Source organism: Balaenoptera acutorostrata, chromosome 10, assembly GCF_949987535.1.
Source record: "Balaenoptera acutorostrata chromosome 10, mBalAcu1.1, whole genome shotgun sequence".
In the NCBI taxonomy this organism is placed as follows: Eukaryota; Metazoa; Chordata; class Mammalia; order Artiodactyla; family Balaenopteridae; genus Balaenoptera; species Balaenoptera acutorostrata.
The window spans coordinates 71,188,118-71,209,597 of NC_080073.1; the positions used below are offsets into that span (position 1 = coordinate 71,188,118).

Genomic DNA, 21,480 nt, shown 5'->3' on the forward strand with positions numbered 1-21,480 from the left:
AGTTTTAAGACTGTACTCAACAAATGCCACTCACCGGGAAATTCCACTACACAACTTCAAAGCTACTTGCCATTGCCACAAACTGAAGTCAGCTTCTTAATTCAACTGTAGTTAATTAGGTCTTTCCCCAGTATCTTCCCATCACTTCCTCATGGCATTCACTCTATTTCTTGTCTTTCTTAGTTGTGCCCAGCTTTCTGGACACCTTGTATTCTCAGGTGTCCAGAAACACTTCAGCTGGCCCTGATGGTGAAAACACAGGAACCAGGCTTTTGGGGGATAGCAATTCTGGATTGTTAATGCTGCAGAATCTAGGTGGGTGGGAAGAGCACATCAGTAGTAGACATCAGACCTCAACCTTGACCCTGGCCTTGTGGTAGTAGTTCCATAGACCAGTAACAACAGTACCCTCTGTGTGATTTTCCAGTTGGATTTGGTTCACAAAAGACTTGGAAAGCCATCTTATTCCTTGTTTTCCCTTTACTCAGAGGAGCAACCAGCACAATTCCTTTACTGGACCTCTGTGGCTTAAAACGTGGTGAACTTCTTAGTTTATCATTGATACATGGGAACACTAAGTGAAATCACTATAATTATATGTTTCATTCATAAAAATGCAAACATCTCATTAACTGTATGAAATTTAATGGGAGCTGCCTTTTTTTAAGGAAAGTTCAGTGTCAAAGGAATGTTTCTCCTATTATTTGCTATAAGCCATACTATTTTCTGAATCTTCCTTAAAATGTAATGTCTTAAATACAAGATAGACTTTTAGTCATATTTATAATTATTTTAAAATTCTCTTCCAACTACATACCTCCAAATTCCCAGCACCTGGGTTGGACTGCTCCCTCCCCCTAACCTTTGGTGTACCTGGGTTGGGAGTGGCTGAGGGTCTGGAATTTGTGGTGTGGAGTGCCATGGGGAAGGAGCCATGCAGAGAAAGAGCTCCAGAAATCTGCATGGGATTCCCTGAGGACACGCAGGGGTGAGAATGCAGAAAACCTGGGGAAGGAATTGCCAGGGATGAGCCAGCTGAACAACCACTGATCTCACGCAGGGCTTGTACCTGTTGAGGTTCCCCCTAGTGAGACTGGAGAGACAGCATTGTACACCTTGGCTATTGAGTAGACACCGGAAAGGCCACACCTCCGGAGTGGGGCTAAATTAGCTGTAAAGGGTACTCTAAAACTATACAGTTCACCCTTGAACAACACGGGTTTGAACTGCGTGGGTCCGCTTATACATGGATTTTTTTCAATAAATATAATACCTGTAAAAAAAAAATGTAATATCTTTCCATTCTTACTTTTTAGATATAATGCTCCATTTAAAAAAAATATCCAGAATTGGGTGTATAAATTGTCCACTTCCTCAGATATAATTGAAGAGTGGCTAGTAGTCCAGAACCTTTGGGTTTATCTTGAAGCTGTCTTTGTAGGTGGGGATATTGCCAAACAGCTACCTCAGGTAAATATGGTTTTTGTAACTGTGGATAGAATACTTTAGTGTATGTTGTTTATATGTCTCTGTAAAAGTCTTCAGAAAGACATATAGTCATGTCTTGATTATTTGCACCAGGGGTTTGCAAACTATGGCCAACTCACCTGTTTTGTTTTTTTTTTTAATTTTATTTTTGGCTGCGTTGGATCTTCGTTGCTGTGCGCGGTCTTTCTCTAGTTGTGGCAAGCTGGGGCTACTCTTTGTTGAGGTGCACGGGCTTCTCATTGCTGTGGCTTCTCTTGTTGTGGAGCACGGGCTCTCAGGTGCAGGCTCAGTAGTTGTGGCGCACGGGCTTAGTTGCTCCGTGGCATGTGGGATCTTCCCAGACCACGGATCAAACCCGTATCTCCTGCATTGGCAGGTGGATTCTTAACCACTGTGCCACCAGAGAAGTCCCACCTGTTTTTGTAAATACAGTTTTATTGGAATACAGCCATGTCCATTCATTTATGTTCCGTCTATGGCTGCTTTAGCATTACAATGGCAGAGTTGAGTAGTTGTAACAGAGACCATATGGCCTACAAAGCCTAAAATATTTAGTATCTTGCCCTTTACAAAGAAGTTTTTTAAAAAAGTGCTGACCTTTGATTTACATTAGTAGAAACAGGAAACTCATATAATTTTCAAATCTCCAGGTTGTCTGAAGAGGTGAGGTACATTTGAATATGATACTATTAAATTATAATAGTTCATCTCTTCTTAGAATTAGACTTATTCCTCTGAGAGTAGAAGTTAAAATAATCTGTATTCTGTAAACACAAATTAACTGTCAGTAAGTTAACTAATAGTAGATCAGAAACATGAGGCAAGGAAACTGAGCCTTAGAAGCCTGTAACAAATTCTTTAAAACAGCTTTATGGGGACCTTTTAAATGAATGCTAGTAACTTACTAATAATTATTCTATGAAGGTAATTTTCCTCTTATAAAATTAGGCCTACTCTTTTTATTTTTAACATTTATGTTTTTTGGCTGCATCGGGTCTTAAGTTGCAGCACGTGGGGTCTTTGTTGAGGTGTGCAGGATCTTTCGTTGCCGGCGCGGGGCCTCTTTGTTGCGGCGCGGGGCTTCTCTTTAGTTGTGGCATAGGGGCTCCAGGGTGTGTGGGCTCTGTAGTTTGCGGCACGCGGGCTCGCTTGTTGAGGTGTGTGAGCGCCGTAGTTGTGGCGCGTGGGCTTAGTTGCCCCGCGGCATGTGGGATCTTAGTTGCCCGACCAGGGATCGAACCCGCGTCCCCTGCATTGGAAGGTAGATTCTTTATCACTGGACCACCAGGGAAGTCCCCTAAGCCTACTCTTTTGAATTTCCATACCTATGGCATCACTATAGATTAAAAATCAAAGATAAAGCATTTTGAAAATAGCTGGTTTCCCTTTGTAACACATTTTTAAAACCTAAATCTTTCATTTTTAATCAGAAAGTTTTTTTTTTAAAGTGCACTTAAAAGTTTTAATAGAGGCAAGATTATGTCAATTTCTAAAAGCATTTTAAAAACTTGAATGCAAAGCTTAATATCATCCATGGTAAACAGAAAGTTTTCATTTGCAAAAATGTAAATGAAGCTTTGTTTTGGATTTTTACTGTTTTTCTTTTTCCTGGGGTACTATTAAGCATAATTATTCCAAAATACTGAGATCAAATTATTTTCATGCTTCTTCAGTTTGCTCATCAAACCAAAACACCTGGAGTACTGAAAGACTAGATTTGCGATTTAAGTTGATAGCTCTGCAAATTAATCATGTGGCACTTTGAAAAATGTATTAAATGTAAGGAAAAAAATCAGTGATAAACCTCATTGTGATAGAACAGCATTTCAATAAGCAGTTCTCTTGTTCCAGAGTTAATTCAGATGAAAAAAAAATTGCCCCTTTAAATTATGTAGCTGGAGACTAATAGGCTGGTTTGAAGAACTATAGGAGATGCCAGAGTGAAGACTTGGCTTCATTCAATTATCCACATGCCAACTTTTACTTTTGTTTTTAGGAAGCAAAACGTTTTCAGAATATTGACAAGTCATGGATAAAGATAATGCAGCGAGCTCGTGAGAATCCCAATGTGATTAGTTGCTGTGTTGGAGATGAAACTATGGGGCAGCTTTTACCTCATTTACATGAACAATTAGAAGTATGTCAGAAGTCACTTACAGGGTAAGAGTTTAATTTTTAAATTACCTATCATTTTATATGTGACGGTGTTTTATCCCAAACAAGTTAATAGAATTGACTGCATTTTTGGTTTGGTAGTGATGGTTGAGGTGGTGTTAGGAATTTAACATTTCCCATAAATTTAATTTCTCTGCAAAAAAAGACACCTTCAAGTTGAGGGTGGGTGACTTACAGCATTGTATTAGTTTTGTAGGGCTGCTGTAAAAAATTACCATAAACTGGGTGGCTTAAGACAACTGAAATTTATTTTCTTACAGTTCTGGAGGCCAGAAGTCTGAAATCAAGTTAGCAGCACCTTCTGAGGGCTCTAGGGAGAATCTTTCCTTGCCTCTTCCAGGTTCTGGTGGCTCTTGGCTTGTGGCTATATAATTCCAATCTTTGTCTCTGTCTTTATATGTCCTTCTCTTCTTCTTCCTGTGTGTCTCTTATGAGGACACTTGTCATTGGATTTAGGGCTCATCTGGATAATCCAAGATTATCTCTTCTCGAGATCCTTAACTTCAGTACATTTGCAAAGACCCTTTTTGCAAATGAGGCCACATTCACAGATTCCGGGGAATAGGACGTGGACTTATCTTTTTGGGGCTACCAGTCAACACACTACAGGCATGGAGTAGAGATGTGCACTCAGAGAACAATTAACCAGACAAACTCACAGATAGTTTTCTTAAAAGGCAGTTCATTCTCAATTTCTATTTGAAATAGGGTAACGATATATCTTGGTTTGTCCAAATTTATGCCTCTGTCCTGACTGAATGGCTATTTGTCCCCCCTTTCACTCTCAAAATATCTTGGCTTGGAGATAAATTATGTGTTCACCCTGGGTTTAAGCTACGAGGTTCACAGTACTCTTAGAAAGGTTGCAGGAGGGCTCTTGATGAGAAAGAAGATAGGATGGGGCAGGCTTGCTCTGAATCACTTTCTTATTTCCACTTGTTTTCCCAAGTGCCATCCACGGTGCAGCAGGACTTTCTTTCTAACCAAACATTTCAGAGGCAAATGGGAAATGACTGTAGGTGTTTGCTACTATCTTATTGATGTTAGTGATTGCGTCTTGGCTAAAAAACCCAAAAATTAATAATTCAGAAAAAATTATTTGGTAATGTGACTTTATTTAAAGGTATTTGGAGAAGAAGCGATTACTATTTCCAAGATTCTTCTTTGTATCTGATCCAGTTCTCCTGGAAATTCTTGGACAAGCCAGTGATTCCCATACCATACAAGTATGTAATCTAAATATCTGTTACCTAAATCCTTTTTTTCCACAGCCTATGTATTAAAAAATAAAAATGAAGTTAATGTCTTAAAAGTGCAGTCAGGAAAGAAGAGTATTAAAAATTATGTTGGTTATAAAATGTCTTATTTTCTTTGTATTCGGAGCCCATCAGCCTGAGGCAAGGGTCACCGATTATGCAACTCACCAGCTGGGTGACCTTGGCCAGCTTCTTGATTTTCCTGTGCCTCAGTTTCCTTGTCTGTAAAATCAGGATATTAATCATTTCCACCTCATGGGATTGTCATAAAGATTACACGAGATAATTCATTGAAAAGTTCTGGACACACAGTATGTGCTCACTAAATGTAATTCATTGTTATGAGTATTTTAATCTAAATATTCTTAGATCAAATAGGGATTGTGGTTTGGATTTGTCCTTTTTTTGTCCCAAGTGCTTCTCAAATGCTTTTATTGCCATTTCCAAGGGCAATACTTCCAGGAGGAAGAGAAAAACTATAGAGAACTGGGTGTGAGAGGCACTGGAACACCCATCCCAGGGCCATTTCTGGTTTGGGAATCTGGGAAACAGCTAGTAATACCTTCCTTGTTGGTTTCCAGGGAGTTGCGGGGATAAGAAAGGAAAGGAGGGAAGTAGAAGCTGTGTAAGGCAGACATAGAGCCAAGAGAGAAGGACTGAGCTGTCCCTGGGAGGGAAGAGGGCAGGGACCATGTGGTTCAGTGTCCATCAGAAGGAAGATGACAGTTACTAGTCGAATCTCCATAACGTAAGAGGGGCATTTGTAGGTCTTGGAGGAAACATTCTGTAGGGCTGGATTTTAAAAAGTGGGCTTCCAAGTCAGTCAAGGGTCAAAGAAGAGTCTTTTTTTTTTTTTTTGGAGACAATGAAGTACATTCTTAATCTCTTACAAATATAAAAAATAGTAAAGCTTTTAAAAACATCTCAGTGACTTTTGTGTTTAACCTCAGGTATGATGTGTTTGCTCTGTCTTGTGCTTTCTTATAGCCACATCTCCCTGCAGTGTCTGACAACATAAATGAGGTGACCTTTCACGCAAAAGACTATGATCGTATCATGGCTGTCATATCAAGAGAAGGAGAAAAAATTATTGTAATTTAACTTGGTTAAAATTTTATTAGAATTTCTTTAAAAATTTAGATTTGGGGAGAATGCAATTCTCTTATGAAAGAAAGGGAGGGGAGTGGAGTCGGGTTTTAGTTCTGTAGCCCTGGCTTTGTAACAGCCTAGTTTGGATAACTCATTTAACTTCTCTGAGGCTCATTTTATCATCTACACAATGAAAGTTTTAGACCAGATGATCTTTATAGTTCTTTCCACATACAGTATTAGTTGATTTTACTCATGTTTTAAATATTTTGTGTGAAATTGTTTGCTTTGCCTGAGGTACTTTGATTTATGACATTTGTAAAAATACCAAATTATTATCAACTTGTAATATATTTGTAATATATCTTTTAGTTGGATAATCCTGTTATGGCCAAAGGTCCCGTGGAGATTTGGCTTCTGGACCTGTTAAAAATGCAGATGTCGTCCTTACATAATATAATTAGATCTGCATTCTATCAAATCAGTGATTCAGGATTTCAGCTCTTACCTTTCCTCAATCACTTTCCAGCACAGGTGAGAATACATGACATTTAAATAGCGAAATAAGGGGGAAAGATATTCAGGAGGCAGTTAGCCTGATGATGTGGAGGCTGTTTTAGCTTAGAACCAGTTAGAGAGGCCCACCCACCCTCAGCCCCCAACCACCTGCCTGACCACTTGCTTGTCCACCTACACCATTCTAGGCCAACCCATCCCATCCCCGAGAAGAGGATTTGCCACTGTTCTTCCATCATTGAGGATATACACTGAGACTAAAGCACTAACGAGAAATTTCATCTTATGTATAAACGACACCTATCTATGAATAAAAACCATCTATATCTATTCTTACATAAATATAGACACAGATATAGATATGGATATGGACATATATAAAAGGAAGGAGCATATCTTTTCCTGAAATGAAATCCACCTTGTCTTTTGTTTATTTTGCCTTCAAATAATTAAAAATTGGCATAATTTGTTAAATACGACTAAGGTTTTTTAAAATATTTAATTTAATTAATTAATTTATTTGGCTGTGTCGGGTCTAATTTGCGGCACGTGGGATCTTCGTTGCGGCAGGTGGGATTTTTCATTGTGGCGCGCTGGCTTCTCTCTAGTTGTGGTGCACAGGCTCCAGAGTGCACGGGCTCAGTAGTTGTGGTGCACGGGCTTAGTTGCCCCGTGGCACGTGGGATCTTAGCTCCCTGACCAGGGATCAAACCTGCGTCCCCTGCTTTGGAAGGCAGATTCTTAACCAATGGACCACCAGGGAAGTCCCACGTTAAATGTGACTAAGTTTTTAAAGAGAGAAGACCTTGAAGAGGCTGGAGTAGGTGTTCTCTTGAACAACTCTCCTGCCCTTTGGTTCTTAGAAGTGTATTGTCAGGTGCCAGGTATTATTAAAACGGGACACAGAAAATGAAGAGCTAATAGTTCCATTACATTTTCAGCCAAGATAAATGAAAAGTGATGATTTGTGATCTGGGTCAGAGATAGTGTGGGATAGAAGGCAAGAGCTCTCCAAGGAAAATATAGGCAGGTTTTGCTTCCCCAGCTGCTCCTCCCAACCTGAACTCCAAATCCTGTGTTACTGCACACACAGTGGAGGCAGCTGAAATGATATGAAATTATTCAAATGACAGAAGTACAGACATAAAATCAACCTTCACTGGAGAGAATATTTTAATATTGTTTTTGTATTGTATAATATCCTTGATAAACTTTAATATTCTTATTAGCATTTGTGATAAAGCTTTATAAAATACTTTATTTGATAAGCTGAGAAAAATAGCTCCTTAGACTAAATCAACATACTTTCCCTCTCTCAGGAAAGCTTGATCACCCTTTATACTCTGAAGGAGATATAGGATTAAAGTTGGAAAAGTTGAAAAGCAAATTTAAAGTAGTGGTGAAGTTGAACAGGATATAGTAGGAAAGTTGACTAACTTTTAGGACTTTATTTAATGTGTGTATATATACATATATATATACACACACACACACAACGATTTTTAGATAAAAATCTTAACATTGTAGTGGGCAAATTTCAGTTTTCTGGAAAAATTGCTTTAAAGAGTAATGAATGTATAAATATATTCATTCTTTCTATATTCATTCAATATATAGTCATTCAATATATTCATTCTATATATATTACTCTTTAAATTGTATTTAATTTAATTTATTTATTTATAAAATAAATAAATATATTTATTTATTTACTTGTTTATTTTTGACTGTGTTGGGTCTTCGTTGCTGCGTGCAGGCTTTCTCTAGTTGCAGCAAGCAGGGGCTTTTCTTCCTTGCTGTGCGTGGGCTTCTCATTGTGGTGGCTTCTTTTATTGCGGAGCACAGGCTCTAGGCACACGGGCTTCAGTAACTGTGGCACACGGGCTCAGTAGTTGTGGCACATGAGCTTCGTTGCTCCGTGGCATGTGGGATCTTCCTGGAACAGGGATCAAACCTGTGTCCTGTGCATTGGCAGGCGGATTCGTAAGCACTGTGCCACCAGGAAAGTCCCTAAATTACATTTTAAAAAGCAGATTTCCCAAATAAATTTGCCTATTACAATGTTAATTTTTTATCTAAAATTTCACCTCTGTTTTATTCTCAAACACGTTTTTAAGATTATGAACACAATGGATCCTTGTTGCAAAAATTGGGGAAAATCTGAAGAATATGAAAGTGAAAATAAAAATTTCCCATTTTTCCACCACTTGGAAATGATGACAATATTTTCATGTGTTCCCTTTCAGTATTTTTTAATATGCTTATTATAGGCATCAAATAATATTGATGAGAATGAGCATTCTTATTTTGTTTTTTATTGTAATGAAACATCCTCCAGTTTTCACCGTGAAATCTGCTGCCTTCTTAACCTAGTGAAAAACATAATTTAAACTTTTCTTGGTGACTTAGGATAGTCATTTTATTTTACTTTTTCATCATTATTAGATTATAATTGCTATACAATGTTGTGTTAGTTTATGCTGTACAACAAAGTGAATCAGTTATATGTATACATATATCTGCATATCCCCTCCTTCTTGGGCCTCCCTCCCACCCTCCCATCCCACCCCTCTAGGTCGTCACAAAGCACCGGGCTGATCTCCCTGTGCTATACAGCAGCTTCCCACTAGCTATCTATTTTACACATGGTAATGTATATATGTCAGTGCTACTTTCTCAATTCATCCCACCCTCCCCTTCCTCCCCTGTGTCCACAAGTCTGTCCTCTACGTCTGCGTCTCTATTCCTGCCCTGCCACTAGGTTCATCAGTACCATTTTTCTAGATTCCATATATGTGTGTTAATATACGGTATTTGGTTTTTCTTTCTGACTTACTTCACTCTGCATGACGGACTCTGGGTCCATCCACATAACTAACAATGACTCAATTTCGTTCCTTTTTATGGCTGATATTCCATTGTATATGTGTACCACATCATCTTTATCCATTCATCTGTTGATAGACATTTAGGTTGCTTCCATGTCCTGGCCATTGTAAATAGTGCTGCAATGAACATTGTGGTACATGACTCTTTTTGAATTATGGTTTTCTCAGGGTATATGCCCAGTAGTGGGATTGCTGGGTCATATGGTAGTTCTATTTTTAGTTTTTTAAGGAACCTCCATACTGTTCTCCATAGTGGCTGCATCAATTTACATTCCCACCAACAGTGCAAGAGGGTTCCCTTTTCTCCACACCCTCTCCAGCATTTATTGTTTGTAGATTTTTTGATGATGGCCATTCTGACTGGTGTGAGGTGATACCTCACTGGAGTTTTGATTTGCATTTCTCTAATGATTAGTGATGTTGAGCATCCTTTCATGTGTCTATTGGCCATCTGTATGTCTTCTCTGGAGAAATGTCTATTTAGGTCTTCTGCCCATTTTTTGATTGGGTTGTTTGCTTTTTCTGTTATTGAGCTGTATGAGCTGTTTGTATATTTGGAAATTAAGCCCTGTTGGTTGCATCATTTGCAAATATTTTCTCCCAGTCTATACGTAGGCTTTTTGTTTTGTTTATGGTTTCCCTTGCTGTGCAAAAGCTTTTAAGTTTCATTAGGTCCCATTTATTTATTTTTGTTTTTATTTCCATTTCTTTAGGAGGTGGGCCAAAAAGGATCTTGCTGTGATTTATGTCAAGGAGTGTTCCACCTCTGTTTTCCTTTAAGAGTTTTATAGAGTCTGTCCTTAGATTTAGGTCTTTAAATCCATTTTGAGTTTATTTTTGTGTATGGTGTTAGGAAGTGTTCTAATTTCATTCTTTTACATGTAGCTGTCCAGTTTTCCCAGCACCACTATTGAAGAGGCTGTCTTTTCTCCATTGTATATTCTTGCCTCCTTTGTCAAAGATAAGGTGACCGTAGGTGCATGGGTTTATCGCTGGGCTTTCTATCCTGTTCCATTGATCTATATTTCTGTTTTTCTGTCTATACCATACTGTCTTGATTACTGTAGCTTTGTGGTATAGTCTGAAGTCGGAGCCTGATTCCTCTAGCTCCGTTTTTCTTTCTCAAGATTGCTTTAGCTATTCGGGGTTCTTTTTGTTTCCATACATATTGTAAAATCTTTTGTTCTAGTTCTGTGAAAAATACCATTGGTGATTTGACAGGGATTGCACTGAATGTGTAGACTGCTTTGGGTAGTATAGTCACTTCCACAATGTTGATTCTTCCAATCCAAGAATATGGTATACCTCTCCATCTGTTTATATCATCTTTGATTTCTTTCATCAGTGTCTTATAGTTTTCTGTATACAGATCTTTTGTCTCCCTAGGTAGGTTTATTCCTAGGTATTTTATTCTTTTTGTTGCAGTGGTAAATGGGATTGTTTCCTCAATATCTCTTTCTGAAATTTCATTGTTAGTGTACAGGAATGCAAGAGATTTCTGTGCATTAATTTTGTATCTTACGACTTTACAAAATTTGTTGATTAGCTCTAGTAGTTTTCTGGTGGCACCTTTGGATTTTCTATGTATAGTATCATGTCATCTGCAAACAGTGCCAATTTTACTTCTTCTTTTGACATTTGGATTCCTTTTACATCTTTTTCTTCTCTGATTGCCGTGGCTACGACTTCCAAAACTATGCTGAAAAATAGTGGTGAGAGTGGGCACCCTTGTCTTGTTCCTGACCTTAGAGGAAATGGTTTCAGTTTTTCACCACTGAGAATGTTGTTTGCTGTCGTTTTGTCATATATGGCCTTTGTTATGTTGAGGTAGGTTGCTTCTATGCCCACTTTCTGGAAAGTTTTTGTCATAAATGGGTGTTGAATTTTGTCAGAAACTTTTTCTGCATCTATTGAGATTATTCTATGGTTTTTATCTGTTAGTTTGTTAATATGGTGTATCACATTGATTGATTTGCATATATTGAAGCATCCTTGCATTCCTGGGATAAACCCCACTTGATCCTGGTGTATGATCTGTTTAATGTGTTGTTGGATTCTGTTTGCTAGTATTTTGTTGAGGATTTTTGCATCTATGTTCAACAGTGATATTGGCCTGCAATTTTCTTTTTTTGTGTTATCTTTGTCTGGTTTTGGTATTAGGGTGATGGTGGCCTCGTTGAATGAGTTTGGGAGTGTTCCTCCCTCTGCTATATTTTGGAAGAGTTTGAGAAGGATGGGTGTTAGCTCTTCTCTAAATGTTTGATAGAATTCGCCTGCAAAGCCATCTCGGCCTGGGCTTTTGTTTGTTGGAAGATTTTTAATTACAGTTTCAATTTCAGTGCTTGTGATTGGTCTGTTCATAGTTTCTATCTCTTCTTGGTTCAGGCTTGGAAGATTGTACTTTTCTAAGAATTTGTCCATTTTTCCAGGTTGTCCATTTTATTGGCATATAGTTGCTTGTAGTAATCTCTCATGATCCTTTGTATTTCTGCAGTGTCAGTTGTTACTTCTTGTTCATTTCTAATTCTGTTGGTTTGATTCTTCTCCCTTTTTTTCTTGATGAGTCTGGCTAATAGTTTATCAATTTTGTTTATCTTCTCAAAGAACCAGCTTTTAGTTTTATTGATCTTTGCTATTGTTTCCTTCATCTCTTTATCATTACTTTCTGATCTGATTTTTATGATTTCTTTCCTTCTACTAATTTTGGGGTTTTTTTTTGTTCTTCTTTCTCTAATTGCTTTAGGTGTAAGGTTAGGTTGTTTATTTGAGATTTTTCTTGTTTCTTGATGTATGATTGTATTGCTGTAAACTTCCCTCTTAGAACTGCTTTTCTACATCCCATAGGTTTTGGGTCGTCGTATTTTCATTGTCATTTGCTTTTAGGTATTCTTTGATTTCCTCAGTGATCTCTTGGTTGTTTAGTAGCATATTGTTTAGCCTCCATGGTTTTTTTTTTTTTCTTTTACAGTTTTTTTCCTGTATTTGATATCTAGTTTCATAGTGTTGTGGTCAGAAAAGATGCTTGATATGATTTCAATTTTCTTAAATTTACCGAGCCTTGATTTGTGACCCAAGATGTGATCTATCCTGGAGAATGTTCCATGAGCACTTGAGAAGAAAGTGTATTCTGTTTTTGGATGGAATGTCCTATTAGTATCAATTAAGTCCATCTGGTCTAATGTGTCATTTAAGGCTTGTTTTTCCTTATTAATTTTCTGTCTGGATGATCTGTCCATTGGTGTAAGTGAGGCATTTAAAGTCTCCCCTTATTATTGTGTTAGCGTTGATTTCCCCTTTTGTGGCTGTTAGCCTTTGCCTTATGTATTGAGGTGCTTCTATGTTGGGTGCATAAATATTTACAATTGTTATATCTTGCTCTTGGATTGATTCCTTGATCATTATGTAGTGTCCTTCCTTGTCTCTTGTAATAGTCTATTTTAAAGTCTATTTTGTCTGATATGAGTATTGCTTACTCCTGCTTTCTTTTGATTTCCATTTGCATGGAATATGTTTTTCCATCCCCTCACTTTCAGTCTGTATGTGTCCCTAGGTCTGAAGTGGGTCTCTTGTAGACAGCATATATATGGGCCTTGTTTGTGTATCCATTCAGCCAGTCTGTGTCCTTTGGTTGGAGCATTTAATCCATTTACATTTTTAAAAAATTATTTATTTATTTATTTATTTTTGGCTGCATTGGGTCTTCATTGTGGTGCGCGGGCTTCTCATTGCAGTGGCTTCTCTTGTTGTGGAGCACGGGCTTCAGACACACGGGCTTCAGTAGTTGTTGCATGTGGGCTCAGTAGTTGTGGCTCGTGGGCTCTAGAGCTCAGGCTCAGTAGTTGTGGCACACGGGCTTTGTTGTTCTGTGGCATGTGGGATCTTCCCGGACCAGGGATCAAACCCGTGTCCCCTGCATTGGCAGGCAGATTCTTAACCACTGCGCCACCAGGAAAGTCCCTAATCCATTTACATTCAAGGTGATTATTGATATGTATGTTCCTATAACCATTTTCTTGATTGTTTTGGATTTGTTTTTGTAGGTCTTTTCCTTCTCTTCTGTTTCGTGCCTAGAGAAGTTCTTTAGCATTTGTTATAAAGCTGTTTTGGTGGTGCTGAAGTCTCTTAACTTTTGCTTGTCTGTAAATCTTTTGATTTCTCTGTCGAATCTGAATGAGATACTTGCTGGGTAGGGTAATCTTGGTTGTAGGTTTTTCCCTTTCATCGCTTTAAATATGTCCTGCCACTCCCTCTGGCTTGCAGTTTCTGCTGATAGATCAGCTGTTAACCTTATGGGGATTAACTTGTATGTTGTTTGTTGTTTTTCCCTTACTGCTTTTAATATTTTTTCTTTTTGTTTAATTTTTGATAGTTTGATTAATTTGTGTCTTGGCGTGTTTCTCCTTGGATTTATCCTGTATGGGACTCTCTGGGCTTCCTGGACTTGACTGACAATTTCTTTTCCCATGTTATGGAAGTTTTCAACCATAATCTCTTCAAATATTTTCTCAGTCCCTTTCTTTTTCTCTTCTTCTTCTGGGAGCCCTATAATTCAAATGTTGGTGTGCTTAATGTCCCAGAGGTCTCTGAGACTGTCCTCATTTCTTTTCATTCTTTTTTCTTTATTCTGCTCTGCTGCAGTTATTTCCACCATTCTATCTTCCGGCTCCCTTATCCCTTCTTCTGCCTCTGTTATTCTGTTATTGATTCCTTCTAGTATATTTTTCATTTCACCATTGATTGTCTGTTCTTTAGTTCTTTTAGGTCCCTGTTAAACATTTCTTGTATCTTCTTGATCCATGCCTTTATTCTGTTTCTGAGATTTTGGATCATCTTTACTATCATTATTCTGAATTATTTTTCAGGTAGTTTGCCTATTTCCTCTTCATTTTTTTGGTCTTGTCGGTTTTTATCTTGCTCCTTTGTCTGCAAGATAATTATCTGTCTTCTCATTTTGTCTAATTTACTGTGTTTGAGGTCTCCTTTCCCTAGGCTGCAGGATCGTAGTTCCTCTTGCTTCTGTTCTCTGCCCCTGATGCTGAGGTTGGTCCAGTAGCTTTTGTAGGCTTCCTGATGGGAGGGACTGGTGCCTGCATTCTGGTGGGTGGAGCTGAGTCTTTTCCCTCTGATGGGAAGGGCCATGTCAGGTGGTGTGTTTTGGGGTGTCTGTGAACTTAGTATGACTTTAGGTAGCCTGTCTGTTGATGGGTGGGTTTGTGTCCCTGCCTTGTTTGTTGTTTGGTCTGAGGTGACCAGCACTGGGAGTTGCAGGCAGTTGAATGGAGTCTTGTATTCAGATAGAGGCCTCCTGGAGAGCTCTCACCGCTTAACATTCCCTGGGACTGGGAATTCTCTGGTGGTCCAGCGTCCTAGACTCAGCGCTCCCTCCCCAGAGGCTCAGGCCAACTTCCAGTCAGGGAACTAAGACCCTGGAAGTTGCTCATTATGGCAATAAAGGGGGTTAAAAAAAAAAAAGATAAAAAAGACAAATGAAACCCCAGACAAATGGTAAAAGCAAAATCAAACAAACAGAAACAGGGAAACACACACATACAAAAGAAACAAAAACAGAACAAAATAAAACAAAAAGGAAGAGAACAACCAGAGAAACAAGAGAACCTGAAAACGAAATCAAACAATTAAAAACAAAACTAACAGAAACAAAAAGCCCAAAAACAAAACCAGAGCAGAGTGCCAACTGAAGAATAAAGCAAAGAAAGAAAAACTGACAAAAATGATTAAAAAAGAAAAAAGGGAAAAAACACAGAACAAAAGAAAAGCAAAGTAGAAATAGAAAAATAAAAAAATAAAAAATACATTAAAGAAAAAGAAGAATAAAAGGGAAAAGAACACAGAACAACTGAAAAGCATAGTAAAAATAGAAATATATTAAAAATTAATAAAAGATAAAAGATATGTTAAAAAACAAGAAAATCCCAAAAGACTAAATAAGACTAATAACAACAAAACAAGAACAAAAACCAAAAAAAGAACCAACAACAGAACAAATCAAAACATAATAAAAATAATAGCAATAATAACGTTATCTAAGCTGTCAGTGTCCTTGCTCCTGCTGTGAGCCACAGCCCACCTCCACCTCCCCAAGAGGCCCTCCACTGCCTCTGGGCTGTTCTCTGGACCTGTTGTGTGCCCTGTGGGGACCACTCAGACTCTGTTCTGGCCCAGTTCCTGCGTGTGCTGCCCCCAAAGTCCAGAGCTGCCAGAGCTAGACCGTTTTCACATGTGGGAACTCTCATTATCTACTCAAATATTCCATGGACGCAGGTTCTACCTAGCTGATCACGGGGATTTAATCTGCAGCTTGTGCAGCTAATGGGAAGATTTTCAATCCTCTTCCTTGGTCACCCCACCCCTGGGGTTCAGCTTTGGTTTTATCTCACCTCTGAGTGTGGGCCATCCACAGGAGTCTGCTCCTGGGGCTGCCCTGAAGCACTTGGGTCTGCCCCAGTGAGGACAGGGTGCAGAGGTGGTATGGCTGCTTGGGTTGCAGGAGCCCCAGCGGTACCAAATGCTCAGGGAAGCCAGTGGCCACGGGTGCAAGAGATATCAGGATAGTTATCATTTTAAAGATCAGTTTTTAGAATGTACCTCTATGTAGTGATTTTGCAGGGTCTGCAGGTCTGTTTGGTCTTTAAATCAAGAAAGCCTTACACTACTGTTTCTGTATTGTTTCTCTTTGCTTTGTGCAGAGAATCTGCTTGCTCTTGGGAGCTTCCTGACAGCAGCTATTTCCTCTGCATCCCATTACTCCTCTCAGCCAGGTGCTTCATTTATCTTTACCTACAGACCCCAGGATTGGCCACTACTCTAGCAGGAAAATTATTGAAGTTCCAGAGGAAGCAGGGATAAGGAAAGGGTTTTATTCCTGCTTTACCTACATCGAATGCCATGCCTGCAGTACCCACATGCCCTCACACACTTTCCTTCCCCTACCAGATGTGGAATTCCTTTTTGGTCCAAATGATCTTGGATCTGTTGCTTGACTCTGGGGATGAACAAAAGCTCCCAAAGGGACAATTGTTGCAGTGAGGGAGTGAGGGTACAGCATGTTCTGACCACTTTTATTTCCTTTTCTGCAGCAGAAATTGTATGTAAGGTGACAGTCCACTCACAGTTTCCTTATGCCTTCATCAGGAGACAAAGGACAAGCTTTTTCCCTTCTCACTTTCTGTCTCTCTCTCTCGTAGATAAATATATAGACAGAGAAGTAGATGTAGATAAAGATATGGATATTAGAGAGAGTGAAAGACTAAGAAAAGAGATAGGCAGCCTATCCTTTTTAGAAGATGCAAAGAAACCTTTGCAAAACCCTGCTGAAGAAAAATACACAGTAGTCTATTAATTCCATTTCTTTTCTTGAGAAAGAAAAATCACTGTGTGAAGGTATATGGGTCTCAGGCCCCCTGTAGAAAAATTTCCCAAGCATCTTCCATTAACGCACATATAATTCCATAAATCATAACAATTGTTCAAATTATTATTTATCTATCGACATTGAAATAATTAAATAATCAATAGTTTGAACTTTAAATGTTTTTACCCTTTGGGAGTAGAGAAATGCATGTCCCATTTTTAGTTTAAAATCAGTAAGACTGTTCACCTTTATGTGACTAAGTGACCACTAAATTTTATTGCAGATGTGCTTTAAATATTTGGTAAATTTATTTGTCTTCTGGATTTGTAGGTTGGGCTTCTGGGACTTCAGATGTTGTGGACACATGATTCAGAAGAGGCTTTAAATAATGCAAAAGATGACAGGAAAATCATGCAAGTGACCAATCAGAAATTTTTGGATATTCTAAATACTCTAATTGGTCAGACAACACATGACCTGAGCAAGTTTGATAGAGTGAAATTTGAAACTCTAATTACCATCCATGTGCATCAGAGAGATATTTTTGATGACTTGGTAAAGTATCATTTTTTTCTTAATTTAAAATAATTTAGTATTCTAATTAATAAGTTAGTGCTTCTAATAATGAACAGTTAAGTATTATACGTATTTCTTAACTTATATGAACCTTCCATCTGCTTGGTCCTTTTTCACAACTATCCAGTATAGTTGTATAGCTGTAGACAACTATACAATGTCTACAAATATCTATATTTGGAAGTTTTAACAATCATATGTGTATATTCACCTTTGGCATTCTGAAAGTCTGGAATCAACTGATGTGATTTGAACTAATTGTTTCATTAAACCAATAACCAGGGATGTGATATAATTTAGGTGGGCTTGGTCATGAGTTATGATGATGTTAGTTCATAACTTGGCCCCTGTACAGAGAGGGCAAGGAGAGCCTGAAGAGAGAGGCATGTTACTCCAGGTTGGTAGGTGGAAGTTTTAATAAGCCAGGAGGTTTACTCATGAGGCTTGTCTTGGGCAGCCACAGAGGAGTAGATCTCTGCATTTGTCTGCCAAAATTTTCTAAGTTTATATAGAGGCCTTAACTGTCACATATACCATCCAGATGGTCTCAACAACACATTGCTCTCTCAAGGCTGCGTCCTTGAAAACAGCCCCACTGTGGGAACAGTGGGCAGAATGCCCATTCTAAGGACAGGGAAGGGGATGAGGAGCCTCCAATTGCCTGTCTATCCAGCTTGTGGGTCAACCTGTGGTCATGTCTTCTAGATTACCTCTTCCAACAGATGAGCCAACTGTGAAAGAAGTCCAGATTGAATAGAACCAAGCTTCAGGGAACTCTCATGGCTGTTCAATTGATAGTGTCCAACAGGGCATCATGGGCTTGCTTTGGGCAAAGTTCTGCAGGGTGGGAGTAAGAGGGATGATATTTGAATTCCCTTTGGAAATAGAACCCTAACCAGTGGTCTTGAGCAGTAGTTATCTATTACGGGGTAGGGGCCCCAGGTGGCTTTGATATTGCACCATTTGACTAGTTTTGTCTTTAACTACCACTGCTTTATTCTATTTGATTTTATCTATCTTTTAGGCATCTTTTTCCTTCATCAGAGACACATAATTCATGCAACTTGGGGTGCTTTTTTTAGAGACTATGATCCCAGGCTACCTGTTTCAAATTTGTATCAAAAGTTCTGATCAGATAAGTTGTATTTATTGAAGATTGAAGGACATGTAGTCTGCCTATTCCCCTGTAATCTAGATCCTTCTTTCTCAAAGTGTTGTATGACAATCAGTTGCATTGGGCCTCACCTAGGAGCTTGTTAGAAAAGCAGAATCTTCAGCCTCCCCACCAGACCTACTGAACCATAATCTGCATTTCAATACGATTTCCAGGTGATTCATGTGTGTACTAAAGTTCAGGAAACACTGTTCTTGGATTTCTCTGGTTCAAGCTAACCATCAAAAAGCTGCATACTTAGACCATATTGCTTTGGCCTTCTACAGATTTGCTTTCACTGAATTGCAATTACCATTATACTTTGGCTTTCCTTGAAGTCCACTTCAAGAAACGTTCATATGGAATCCATTACTATACCTGCTATGAATGTACTATTGAGGATATCTATACATCTCTCACTGACTCTTAAAGCTGAAGTCTCATGGAAGAAATTTCTTTTTAAAATCAAAATGCTCAGCACATCTTTACTTTCTATACAGAATGGATTTTTTAAAAGAAAATATGCACACAATTAAGACTATGAAACTGTTTGCTTTTTGTCTTAATTGCTACTGAACTCATGGTCAGTTTGCATTCCAAGTAAATTGAGATCTCATGGCCAACATATATGCATTTTATTTTTCCATGTATAATGCTTAGAATAGACTGATGCACAGTAACAACTCAGTAAACATTAGCTATTCTTCTTTACTTTTTCCTCCTCCACCCCCTCTTTACCACCTTATTGGATTGTTGAAAGTAGCTAGCTGACCGCATCTCCATGGCTGAGGATCCTGTGTTAGAGAACAGAGCCCCTGGGGGTGGTACTGGAGTATGTTACCTGAAAGCAGCTCTTTTAAGATGATGAATACAAACTGCATTTTAAGAGGGAAGATAGGAATTCTTAACTGGAGGGGGAAGCAAGATCATAAACAATGAGACAACAACAAAATGCAAGATGGTAAATAACATGAAGACTTGATTAGATGGAGAACTGAGCATTGTACAGTTGCCAGAGTCCGTTTTTTAGTGTCGAATGACCTGGAAGTGGGCCCTGGTTGCGGAGCAGTGAAGGGGACCACTTGCCACTTCCTGTGTTGGTTCCCCTGAGTGGGCAGGACTGGGGTTTCTCCGGGTTTGCTGATGCAAAGTCATGAAGCACTGTAGAATGTGGTGGCAGTGGGATATTGTTCCTAAACATGCTCACCTGGTTTCTATCTCTTGCATCCATGGTGGTGGGAGCCCAGTACCTCTTGCCCCATGGGTATAAGCTGATGACTGGGCAGATTGATTGGTTTGGCCACAATGCTGGTGCAAGAAGTCATGTGTGCATATATGACCATGCATTTCTCTGCTTAATCCCTTCCCATTTCTCATGGCTTCCCATTGCCATGAGAACAATGCCCAACCTCTATCCTCTGCCCTGTGAAACCTCAGCTCTCACTCTTTTTCCGGAGTCCTGGATGCCTCAGCTGTACTGAACTTCTTTCAGTTTCTTGAACATGCCAGTCAGATCTTCTGGGTCTTCATCTAGAATGTTTTGCCCTCCCACACCTCCATCACCCCTGCTGTTTTATTTCCCTGGCTAACTCCTACTATTTTTTGCAGGGTTTAGTTTAGATGTTTCATTCTCCAAGTATCCCCCTCAGACCTTCTAGACTAGGTGAGGTCTTCTTGCTACATAATTTCATTACCCTGAGTTTCTTTTCCTAGTTTATTGCAACTACTTGTTTATCTGATTGTCTTTTGTCCTCTTCTGTCAGCTCCAGAAGGCAGGAACCATGTCTGTCTTTGTTCACCCAGCACACTGTCAGGCCCAAGGAGGGACTCAGTAAATATATATTAAATGAATGAGAATCAATTCGTGAATGAGTGAATAAAAACTGCCCATATGCTTGTGTTTTATGCTACTGCAATTCAGTACTAATCTCTTTGTATTTCATGTTTTTAAGGTAAAAATGCATATCAAATCAGTTACTGATTTTGAATGGCTAAAACAGAGTAGATTTTACTTTAAGGAAGATTTGGATCAAACAGTGGTGTCTATTACAGATGTCGATTTTATTTACCAGAATGAATTTCTGGGATGCACTGATCGTCTTGTTATCACTCCATTAACAGATAGGTAGGAAACTCCATTTTTATTTTTCCATTTTTGTAATTAAGTCATGTGCTTAAAATTGTTTTAAAATTGCATTTGAGGGACTTCCCTGGTGGCGCAGTGGTTAAGAATCTGCCTGCCAATGCAGGGGACACAGGTTTGAACCTTGGTCCGGGAAGATCCCACATGCCACGGAGCAGTTAAGCCTGTGCACCACAACTCCTGAGCCTGCACTCTAGAGCCCGCGAGCCACAACTACTGAGGCCCGCTTGCCTAGAGCCCGTGCTGTGCAACAAGAGAAGCCACCGCAATAATAAGCCCACGCACCGCAACAAAGAGTAGCCCGTGCTCGCCGCAACTAGAGAAAGCCTGCGCACAGCAACAAAGAGCCAAGGCAACCATAAATAAATTAATTAATTTAAAAAATTGCATTTGAAATGTTAACAAAAGCATTGCTGTCGTGTGGGGTCCGTGCTAGCTAATCAAAGTCTAACAATGAAACAACCATCATTGTTAGTTAAATGCACATATACATTACATTTTTATGAAATAGAAAAAGATAAAAGAATAAAAGGACGCTTGAATGTTGACTATGAGTAATTTAGTAATGAAGTTTAGATTGCAAGATGGACAAATGTCTCTAGAACCATAAAGGGGGTCATTAGAATTGCAAAGAAGGAAAGGACCTTGGAGGTGGTCTAGTTTAGTCTCCTGGTTTTTCAAATGTGGAAATTAATACCTAAAGTGATGTTTCTTGGCCAGGTCTGAATAATCAGTCAACGGCAGATCCCCTCACCATTCTTTCCAATATAGGACACTAGACAAGAGCTGGGTTTTTTTCATCTTTATATGTCCCGCAATTACCT

The 21,480-nt window shown here is 38.9% G+C and overlaps 1 protein-coding gene across 1 annotated transcript in view; it reads left to right on the forward strand.

The window, feature by feature from the left end:
* The window catches only part of DNAH8 (dynein axonemal heavy chain 8), a 337,653-nt gene that overhangs the window by 121,641 nt on the left and 194,532 nt on the right, over positions 1 to 21,480 (forward strand). The window contains exons 37-43 of the mRNA XM_057555266.1: positions 1,317 to 1,470; positions 3,485 to 3,648; positions 4,787 to 4,889; positions 5,907 to 6,011; positions 6,381 to 6,542; positions 17,115 to 17,339; positions 20,466 to 20,638. Of these exons, the coding sequence (XP_057411249.1) occupies positions 1,317 to 1,470; positions 3,485 to 3,648; positions 4,787 to 4,889; positions 5,907 to 6,011; positions 6,381 to 6,542; positions 17,115 to 17,339; positions 20,466 to 20,638 (1,086 nt within the window). The remainder of the gene's footprint in view (positions 1 to 1,316; positions 1,471 to 3,484; positions 3,649 to 4,786; positions 4,890 to 5,906; positions 6,012 to 6,380; positions 6,543 to 17,114; positions 17,340 to 20,465; positions 20,639 to 21,480) is intronic.